This window comes from Amyelois transitella, chromosome W (genome assembly GCF_032362555.1).
Source record: "Amyelois transitella isolate CPQ chromosome W, ilAmyTran1.1, whole genome shotgun sequence".
Classification (NCBI taxonomy): domain Eukaryota; kingdom Metazoa; phylum Arthropoda; class Insecta; order Lepidoptera; family Pyralidae; genus Amyelois; species Amyelois transitella.
The window spans coordinates 10,076,680-10,087,429 of NC_083536.1; the positions used below are offsets into that span (position 1 = coordinate 10,076,680).

General features: G+C 37.6%; 2 protein-coding genes across 2 annotated transcripts; one reads left to right on the forward strand and one right to left on the reverse strand.

Moving 5' to 3' along the window:
- Window positions 1-481: 481 nt before the first annotated feature.
- Window positions 482-5,695, forward strand: LOC132904179 (putative nuclease HARBI1). Its single transcript, XM_060954090.1, has 6 exons — window positions 482-744; window positions 4,156-4,352; window positions 4,431-4,563; window positions 4,732-4,864; window positions 5,366-5,607; window positions 5,687-5,695. Exons 1-6 carry the CDS (start codon window positions 514-516, stop codon window positions 5,693-5,695), a joined length of 945 nt encoding a protein of 314 aa, XP_060810073.1. The 5' UTR covers window positions 482-513.
- Window positions 5,696-6,610: 915 nt separating this feature from the next.
- Window positions 6,611-10,425, reverse strand: LOC132904180 (uncharacterized). The gene is made up of 5 exons (XM_060954091.1): window positions 10,231-10,425; window positions 9,236-9,286; window positions 7,144-7,299; window positions 6,973-7,029; window positions 6,611-6,742 (listed from the first exon to the last, which is right to left on the reverse strand). The coding sequence occupies exons 1-5, from the start codon at window positions 10,423-10,425 to the stop codon at window positions 6,611-6,613; spliced, it is 591 nt and encodes a 196-aa protein (XP_060810074.1).
- Window positions 10,426-10,750: the final 325 nt, after the last annotated feature.

A 10,750-nucleotide genomic window follows, 5' to 3' on the forward strand; every position in this document is an offset into this window, starting at 1 on the left:
AGCAGTTACTGACTTAACAGCGCAAGGTTTTCTAGCAGCTTTTAAACGTTTCACAGCTCGGAGAGGGCACTGTAGTAATATTTACAGTGATAATGGCACCAATTTTGTAGGATCAGCAGGCTTACTATCATCTTTAAATGCGAGCCAGTTTAGGGCCTAAACTGATCTGCATCGCAAATTCGTACCACCACGTTAATTAAACGATCCAGTTTAGGTCTTCACCAAAACTGAGTCGCAATCCGATATCATTCACTCATTTTTGTATACAAAACCGTACCATAACGTGTGTTGAAAACCTAAACTGATACGCTTAGCTGTCAAAGTAAGCGATTCAAAAAAAGTTACTATTTCAGCAAGTCCAGTGGCTTATTGAAGTTATAAAATTGGGTAAAAAAATTGAAATACAGCTTTTTAAGGCGGAAATTATTCTTGATGTTTTATACAAGTGATATGTGAAGTAATTTTCGGCAATTAATATAGATTTTACGTACCTATTCATTTTATTATTTCAAGATGTGTGATGACGAGCTTGTGTTATTTGAGTTCCTAGAAAGCGATTATAATACTTCTTTGCGAAGACGAAGGCTCTTAGCTCGAAATCAGTTTAACCCCTTTGATTGGGAAGATACGGAGTTTATGAAACGATATCGACTGTCAAAAAATTTGGTGACGAAACTATGTGAAGAGATTCGGCCTATGATGAACGTCGCTAAAAGAGCTACCGATTTATCTGTAGAGACAAAAGTAAGTTTGCCAATCTAAGGTCTGCCGCGCCGATGGATGCATGGCTAGGGGCGAGCCTAGTCTCGAGCGTGCCACTTCCGCCATGGGGTTGGGCGACCCCCAGGTAATGGCTAGCCTTACCCTGGCATGCGGGGCTCTGCTGGGGCGGACAAAATTGTTCCCTTGCGTCTCGTGGGAATCGCATGATGATCCGTAAAAAGCACCTAAATGGCGGCGATGGTGTCCGCACCCCATCACGTCTCGTTCCCGGCGGGAGCGGTATGCGGTCTGCTGAAAGCCGTTTTGCGACGATGAATGTAAGAGGAGGAATGAAGGAAAAGATTGAGGAAGTATGCCAGATGATGGATGAAAGACGTTTGGATGTGTTGTGCGTGAATGAAACGAAGCGGAAAGGATGCGACGCGACGCAGCACGGCCCTTACACGGCGTATTGGTCTGGAATTTCCAGTACCAGCCGAGGCTGTCAAGGGGTCGGTCTAATTCTTTCTGCACGAATGGCTGAGTGTGTGAATGAGTATGAGTGTGTCAGCCCTCGTCTTCTATGGATTAGGCTGAAAGTTGGAATCACTCGGATCTTCGTTTTAGGTGTTTATGCACCGTGGGATGTGGGTTCGAGGGGTACAACATCAGCAAAAAGCGAAAACGAGGAGTTCTGGAATAGTGTAAGAGAAGTATTGAAAGTTACCAAGCCAAATGAGAAGATTATTATGTTAGGTGATTTTAATGGATGGGTGGGTGTAAAGCGTGATGGATATGAAAAGGTGCTTGGTGCGTTTGGTGACGAAAAGGTGAATGATAATGGAAGAAGTGTATTATAAATCTGTCTAGAGTGGGATCTTTTTGCGTCGAACTCAATGTTTCAACATAAAGAGATCCACACCTATACAAGAGTGGAAGGTATTTTAAAAAGTATGATAGACTTTGTGATTGTAGATGAAAGATTGAAGAACAAAGTGCTGGATACCCGTGCATATCGCGGTGCTGGCATTGACTCGGACCATTTACTGGTGATATCCCGGATAAGGGGTATCTTCAATCGCTGGCGGCACAGGGTAAGGGAGCAAACCAGCGCTTTGGAAAGAGTGAAAGTAGAAAATTTGCAAGATATGGATGTAGGTAAGAAGTATATTAATAGACTGAAGGATGAAATTGAAGATTTAGATGAGAGGAGCAATATTGAAGATGGATGGAAGGAATTTAAAGAAAGAATTGTGAAAGTAGCTGTTGAAGTGTGTGGTGTAAGTAGAAGAAGGAAAGGGAAAAATCACAAAAATGCGTGGATGAGTAAAGATGTGCAAGAACTTGTGCGATTAAAGAAGAAAGCATGGCTGGATTTGTTAGCAGCAAAAGCTAACTTAAGAATGCAAGAGGTTATAGATGAGGATGTGAATGAAGCACGTAAGGAATATAAAAAAATGAAAGATTTGGTTTAGAAAGCTGTGATTGGAAAGAAAAAAGAGTATAAAGAGGATTTTGATAAAAGGCTTTCAGAAGACTTTCAGTCAAATCTGAAAGTATTCTGGAAATCCATAAGGTCAGCCCGAGGAAAAACTATAACCAGAGAGCTGACTAGGATCAGATGCCAGGATGGTAGCGTTGTGAAAGGAGAAGAATGTGTGCTAAAGATATGGAAGGACTATTTTGAGAGTTTATTTGAAAAAAAGGAAGAAAATAAGAAAGAGTTCTGCTATAGCAAAGAAAAAGAGAATGAGATGGAAGGCGAAATTGAAATGTTTGAAATTGTGGAAGCACTTAAGAGTATGAAGGCGGGTAAGGCTGCCGGGTATGATAGAGTGTCGGTCGAGATGCTTAAAGCAGGAAAAGGCGTCGTAGCTAGACAGTTGTACTGCCTTTTCAATTTGTGTTGAAGAAGCGGCCGAGTACCAAAAGATTGGTGTAAGGCATTGGTGTAAGGCAGGCAAGTTATTGTTCCACTTTACAAAGGAAAAGGGTCACAACTGGACTGCAAAAATTATCGTGGTATAAGCCTGCTTAGCGTCGTCGGCAAATTGAATGCTAAGGTATTGATTAATAGAATCAGGAATGAAACTGATGACAAAAAATGGGATGCTCAAGCGGGATTTCGAAAGGGAATGGGATGTACTGATCAGGTCTTTTCTTTGCGGTGCATAGCCGAAAAGTTTTTGGCCAAGAGTCAAAAAGTCTATTGCACATTCGTGGATTTGGAAAAGGCCTATGACAGAGTTGAGAGGAATGAATTGTGGTCAGCACTTTCTATGCATGGGGTGAGCAGTCTCTTGATACGAGCACTGAAATTTCGGAGGATTCGAGTGCTTGTGTCAGGATAAACGGAGCGCACACTGAATGGTTTAAGATTGAGAAAGGTGTTAGGCAGGGATGTGTTGCGTCACCGTGGCTGTTCAACCTATTTATGGATAGTTGTTTGACAGATTTGAAAGAGTCTGAAAGTGGATTAAGGATGAATGAATTACTCGTCAAATGTCTGCTCTATGCCGACGATCAGGTTATACTGGCGTCATCAGCGGAGGAGTTACAGGAGATGGTAAACTGTATGCATGAAGCTTTAAAAGAGAAAGGAATGAAAGTGAACGTAAGTAAAACTAAAACACTGGTTTTTGAAATGGAGAAAGAAATGACAGCATGTAATATTTTGATTGGAGGAGAAAAAGTTGAGCAAGTGAAAGAGTTTGTATATCTAGGATCAAAGTTTACATCAGATGGCAAGTGTGATAGTGATATTGAAAGGAGAGTGAACGCGGGGAACATGGTGAATGGAGCTTTGCATGCCTTTATGAGCAGTCAGAAACTATCCAAAAAGGCTCGACTGGCTGTGCACAGGGGCGTGTTGGTCCCGACATTAATGTATGGGAGTGAAAGTTGGTATGGCAAAAGAAGCACGAAAGCAAAATAAATGCAGTGGAAATGAGAGCGTTAAGGAGTATGTTGGGTGTGAAATTGAGTGACCGGATAAGGAACAGCGTGATAAGGGAATGTTGTGATGTGAAAGAAGATGTAGTTACAGGAATAGAAAAGGGTATGTTGAGATGGTTCGGTCATGTGGAGAGGATGAATGAAAACAGGTTGACTAAGCAGATATACAAGGAGAGTGTGGAGGGAAAGGTCGGGGTGGGAAGACCTAGACGAACATATCTTGATCAAATTAAGGACGTCCTGGTGAAGGGTCAGGTCAAAAGTGCCCGAAACCGCCGAGCTTGCATGAAGAGAGTTATGAATGTGGATGAAGCAAAGGAAGTATGCAGGGATCGTGGCAAGTGGAAAGAGGTAGTCTCTGCCTACCCCTCCGGGAAAGAGGCGTGAGTTTATGTATGTATGTATGTATGTACAAAAGTAAGTGCCTGCTTATACCTTTACTTCGTAATTTACTTTTTGCAAGCAAATCAATAACAAAGGTAATCTATTTTGTTTTAGGTTTTAACTGCTTTATCTTTTTTTGCAACTGGTTCTTACCAGAGACCTATAGGTGATATAAGTGGGCATTCCTTGGCTCAACAAACTGTTTCAAAAGCAATTGCTCAGGTGACTGCATGCATTAACTCCATGGAAATGAGAGAAAAATATATAGTTTTCCCAAGAAGCCATGAAGACCGAAATAAAATAAGGGCAAGGTGACAAAACAGTATCCATATTTTTAATTTATTGATATTGGTAGATTCATACTATAATACATTTTTAAAATTTTCTAGATTTTATCAAAAATTTGGCATTCCTGGGGTTCTAGGGTGCATAGACTGCACACAAATAGCTATTATAAGACCAACAGAAAATGAAGAACGATATTTCTGTAGAAAACATTACCATTCATTGAATGTTCAGCTTGTAAGTACCTGTACAATCATCTGTTAATCATTTATTATACATACATACATTTAATCACATCTTTATCTCTAGTGGGGAAGTCAGAGCCACCAATATACCACCCTATAAATTCCATAAATTATTTTAAGCTTATTATTTAGTTGTAAGAATTGGCAATTTAAATTCTAGATTTGTGTTGCAGATATGCAAATAACAAGCGTGGATGCTAGTTTTGGAGGGGCCACACATGATTCTTTCATATGGAATTCCCATCCCATTAAAAATCATTTGGAATATTTGGATGAAACAACATGGTTATTAGGTAAGATGGTACATTGGTGGTAACTTAAATATATTTATTTTTCTATCATAAGCTTTAAAAGCACAGCCTTTGTATCAATGGTACGCTATAGCATACCATTATACAAAATGTATTATAATACATTTGCAATTTATTATTAAAGTTAGATTGATTTTGATACTCAAGAAACTTTATTATTTGTCAGCTTTATTTTTCCCCGATTGCAACATATTTATATACATTTCGAATTTTATATAATTATGTACATGATATTAATAATATAACTACTTTAGTGTAAAGTTTTAATTTATAAGCAAAAGACTTGCACAAAAGATGATTATAATAATATAAATTCATAATATGAATTCATATATTAAAATATCACATCTTTATCCTTTACGAAGCAGATAGTCTCCTTCCGAAAGGCTACATTTAACTGGGTGATTCGTCATTAAATAAATAAACAAAAGTAATAAAAATATATTATGAAGTATATTTATTACAAAAAAAATATTTTTACAGGAGATTCTGGCTATCCACTGAGGAAGTTTCTTATGACACCAGTGGTAAATGCTCTCCCTGAAACTCCGGAAGGCCACTACACTAATGTACATGTTCGAGCCAGGAATGTAATTGAGAGAACTATTGGCCTTCTAAAGTCACGCTTTCGTTGCCTCTTGGCCCACAGAGTTCTACACTATAAACCCCAAGTTGCTGCATCTATTGTTAATGCTTGTGTCATTTTACACAATATTTGCAATAAAGCAAATCTTCCAGCACCAGAAATAAGTGATGCAGACAGCTCTCAAGAAGTTCAAATGCAGCCTACCAATCTTGCTGAAGATACTGTGAGTAGCAGCCAAAACAACCAAGCACTTCAACAGGGTGTAGCTATTCGGAATGATCTCATTCGTCGACTGTGGGATGTCCGGCGTTCCTGAAATAAAAGTTATTAAGTAAAAATTATAAATTATAATGTATTTAATATACATACACATACATACACATACACATAATCACGTCTATATCCCTTGCGGGGTAGACAGAGCCAACAGTCCTGAGCGGACTGATAGGCCACGTTCAGCTATTTGGCTTTAAGATAGAATTGAGATTCGAACAGTGACAAGTTGCTAGCCTATCGCCTAAAAAAAGAATCTCAAGTTTGTAAGCCTATCCCTTAGTCGCCTTTTACGACATCCATGGGAGAGAGATGGAGTGGTCCTATTCTTTTTTGCTATTGGTGCCGGGAACCACATTTAATATACATTGTTGTTAATTAAAATTAATTAATGCATAAGGTTTTAAGTCCACTTTTATTTTATTATTAGGATAAATTTTATGTTTCATTAGATTAAAATTTGTTTAACTTTATATAGCATTGTTATAAAATTTAATTACATTAATAGTTTAGTACCCAATTTAGTAACTATTTAATTTCTGTTATTAAAGTGTGTTATAGATTTAAATAAATACTGCAGTTAAAATATAAATATTAAAACCTAGATAGTAATATTTGTTTGATTTCTCGGATCTCCGCCACCAGTTGTCCCAAGAGATTAGTATTTCTTTCCTCTATTTCGGCTCTGCGGCTCGAGATATCTATGAGAGATCGGCGAGCCGCCTCCTGGGACACGGGCGGGTCCCGTCGCAGCGCGCGGCGTGGGCGGCGCGGCGCAGAGCCAGCAGCCCGCGGTGAGCGGCGCGGCGTGCGCGGTGACCGCGCGGCAGGAGGCTGCACTTCCGTAGCCTGCGGCGCTGGCGGGGACGTTACGATCCTCGACGGACCGGGCTGAGGTTCATTTCCTCCCAGTATTCTAAAACACTTAGAGATCCTCCATCCTGCGCCTCGTCTTCATTGGGGAGATTCCGTTTGTCTTGTCCAAACTCTTGGGTAGCTTCCTGTAAGAAATATACTTTATTTATTTTTAACTTAAAAATATATGTAACTAAACTATAATAATTCTCATTAATTTATAAAAAGACAAATATATAATACCTTTTTTGTTTTTATGAATAAATTTAAACCTTTCAATTTAATTCAAATTCATAAATCTAAAAAACGATGACTATATAAGACTTCATAATATGAAAATAAAATAATAATTAATTGAACAGTAAAAAGAACTTACTTCTATTGTTGGGGTTAAAATTCTATTCGAGGCAACTGGCTGAGGTTCTATTGGTTCCTGAAACGAAATTAAGTATTTTTAATTTTAATTTAGTTTTGACATTAAAAAAATTTATACATGCATAATTTACATAATATTTTTTATTAATTAGGACATTTTTATTGATCTTACCCTTTCAAAATTTGGTTGCACTCTAATTCCTGGCAGACCAGTGCCAAAATCCTGGCCCACAATAACCAAAAACTTCTCTTCTATTTCAGTAAGAGGCCTCACATTTGAAGGGCCCCCTCCAGTCAGTTGATGCGACGCTCTGACTAACGCAACATTCTTTTTTAATTTCGATTTATAAACATTCCAATACTGTAAAATACAAAAACTTAAGTTAAATTCAAATACAAAAACTTTTAAGTATAAATTTAACCTTTCTTGAAAATTTGAAAGTTGATGAAGTTATTAGGCTTTGTTACATACATACGAGTACATATAACCGCGACTATATCCCTTGTTTATAGGCAGAACCATGATATGATGTATGGATCAATAACAGAACGAAATTCAAATAATGATCACCTCTACAACATAAAAAGAAATGTTTACGTACTTTGCACCATCCTTTCCAATCTTTTGTTGCTCCATCACCGTGCGAGTTTAAATACTGCGCCATCTCTTCCCACATTCTTTTTGAAAACTCCCTTGCTTGGGACGTTTTATTAAAACCTGTAGCTAAGCACCTATTTTTATTTAAAAACTCCCATAGCTGCTCAAGCTGGCTGAAAGTAACTCTTCGAGTGTGGGAGACGCTATAAAAAAAAACAACCACTTAAAATAGTTTTGTTGAAAGAATAAGGTCCCATTCAAATTGACTAACACACTTGTTTATATTTAAAATGTATGCTAGACGATTAAAGTAGTAAAATAATTTACTTACGACATTATGATTTTGTAAAAATTATCCTTTTTTCACTTAAATAATATTCAAATATCCAAAAACACGCACATAAACAAATGAATCTGCCGCTACAGGTACTTATTACGAACCACTTAACTCGAAATCAAAGTACGTTCCGTTCCGAATTTGTGTACACATCATATATTGCTTTAAACGTTTTAGTTAAAAAGAGTCGTACATACTATTTAAATAAAATTTATCTGTATTTTGAAGTTTTCACATAAACTTGGTAAATTGGTGCTAGTTTAGAATATATATTTTTGTATAAGTAACAAATAAATAAACATTCTTTGGCACAATATAATGAGAATTTCGTATAAGGGAACGCAAATCTAGTGACATCACCGAGCGAGATAAAATATTGAGAGATCGTATAGCTTGTTCTCTTTCTTTCGTCTGCCAGCAGCTGTCACCGGGGAGTGCGACTCAGAGACAAATTTTATTTTTTATTTGATTTCATTCGTTCACCAACGATTCAATTACGACTTTGTTTTAGTACGGTGGTGGTATGAATTGAACGCGATTGATTTTAGGTTCCTAAACTGAATAGGTCTGTATTTGAATAGTTTTGTAATAGTTGATGGTAGGCCTGCAGCGCGAGAATTAAATAAACTTTTCAACCAAGAAAGATCTACAATTTTACCAGAAATTAACAACATATTAGCCAACAATGTTACCCAATGGCATTTTATTCCCCCTCGTGCACCAAACTTTGGTGGTTTGTGGGAGGCAGCTGTAAAATCTACAAAATTTCACATGAAGAGAGTCATAGGAGAATCAACTTTAACTTATGAAGAAATAAGGTCTTAGTGTAATCTCAAACCTTAGTGGTTTCGCTATACTAAGTTAATACCTACTCAATGTTTTGTAAGATCTTTCATACAATAATAAAAAAATAAAAAAAAAAAAAAATAAAAAGTACATTACTGGCGCAGATAGAAGCGTGTCTCAATTCGCGGCCTATAGCGTATACTGAGACCGAGGATGATTTTATGCCATTAACACCAGGACATTTTCTTGTAGGCGAGCCATTACTAGTGGCACCCGATCGTAACTATGAACAATCAACTGTGAGCACATTACGAAGGTGGCAATATTGCCAGCGTATGTTACAGGATTTCTGGCGGAAATGGTCCAATGATTATTTAACTCGGTTTTTACATCGTTATAAATGGTCGCGTCAGGTACCTGAGCCCCGTATAGGAGATGTGGTATTAGTAAAAGAGGACGATCTGCCACCTGCTAGATGGATGTTAGGGCGAATTGTTGAGAAACATCCTGGTATGGACAATATTACCCGCGTCGTAACCTTACGTTGTAAAAACTCCTTACTAAAACGTCCTGTATCAAAGTTATGTATACTACCTGTAAATAATTAAATATATACATAAGAGTATAAAGATAAATAGAGCTAAGAAATTAGCTTTCAGTACATTAAATGACATTAGTTTTAAGGTTCAATTAATTATATTGTAATTAATCGAATTTACTTCAACTTATATTTACTATACAATATACAGTCCACTTGTGTTATTGTTTAAAATTAAGATCTGTCAATACCGTGTAATAAATTTAAAGATTTTATCCAGTCTCTATTTTTGTATTGAGTATTAATGATAAGTATAAATGGTCAGTGTATTTAAAAGACAGTCGTCTTTGGCCGGCGGCATGTACAAAATGTGTACGAACCTTTTTCATTAAATATACAGGCCACTAAGAACTTCAAATTAAAAAAAAGAGACAGTGCGTAATTCGATTGTCATTGTCATATTTTGGCGTTTTTTGTTCTGTTGTTGGAGGTTACTAATTAAATACAAAACCGAAAAGGCAGACTGGGACAAGTTCTCAACTTGCCTCAAAGTCCTTACATCCTCCCTTCCCTCTCCCTCAAGCCAAAACTTTTTACAGGCGTATGAAGAGTTCATATCTGCTGTTATTTCTGTTGCAGATGAAACAATCCCAATTAAAAATGCTTCACACAACAAAATTCCCTCCCCTCCATGGTGGGACTCTGAATGCTCCGAATCTATCAGGAAAAGAAACAAAGCTGAGAAAGATTTTAATAGTGACCCCACCTTGACAAATTATCTACTTGTTCGCAAAACAATGGCACAGACTAAGCGTCTATTATCTCAAAAAAAACACCTTGGCTGGAAGTCCTTTTGTGAATCCATTTCCCCCAAATCCTCTCTTTCAAGTGTTTGGAAGAAAATTAAATCTTTTAGAAGAGCTACAGCTCATCAAGACTCCTCTTCTAATGACACTTCACCTTGGCTCAATGATTTTATAAATAGACTTTCCCCTCTAACCGCTCCTGCTTTGGATGAACTTCCATACTCTTCATATAACTGTCCTTCCCCAACCATCCTAGATGAACCCTTCTCCCTCCAAGAATTATTATCCGCTTTGGACGGTCTCAAGGATTCCTCCCCTGGTATTGACGGCATTCCCTTTTCTTTCATTAGCAAAGCTCCTCTTCCTTCCAAATTATACCTCCTGTCCATTTTAAATCATATCTTCCTGTCTGGGTCTGTCCCAGAATCATGGAAGAACTAAATTATTATTCCCATTCTTAAACCTGGGAGGAACCCTCTAGACCCCCTCAGCTATAGACCCATTGCCCTCTCATCGGTAATACATAAAATTATGGAACATCTCATCAAAAATCGATTGGAATGGTTTATTGAATCAAAGGGCATACTTCCAAATTCTCAATTTGGCTTTAGAAGAGGTATGGGAACTCTGGACAGCTTGAGTATCCTGGTCTCCCATATAAGAGTGGCATCCTCTAAAAACGAACATGTGGTAGGCGCTTTTCTTGACATAACT

Bases quoted from the DNA above. Each gene is read 5' to 3' on its own strand.
- LOC132904180 (XM_060954091.1), bottom strand. From the start codon at position 10,425: ATGGACAGGAGGTATAATTTGGAAGGAAGAGGAGCTTTGCTAATGAAA. The intron at 7,300-9,235 runs GTAAGGTTACGA...AAATTAAAAAAG, and splicing joins TAGTAAGGAGTTTTTACAAC to AATGTTGCGTTAGTCAGAGC. The intron at 6,743-6,972 runs GTAAGTTCTTTT...TATTTCTTACAG, and splicing joins TTTTAACCCCAACAATAGAA to GAAGCTACCCAAGAGTTTGG.
- LOC132904179 (XM_060954090.1), top strand. From the start codon at position 514: ATGTGTGATGACGAGCTTGTGTTATTTGAGTTCCTAGAAAGCGATTAT. The intron at 745-4,155 runs GTAAGTTTGCCA...ATTTTGTTTTAG, and splicing joins ATTTATCTGTAGAGACAAAA to GTTTTAACTGCTTTATCTTT. The intron at 4,865-5,365 runs GTAAGATGGTAC...ATATTTTTACAG, and splicing joins TGAAACAACATGGTTATTAG to GAGATTCTGGCTATCCACTG.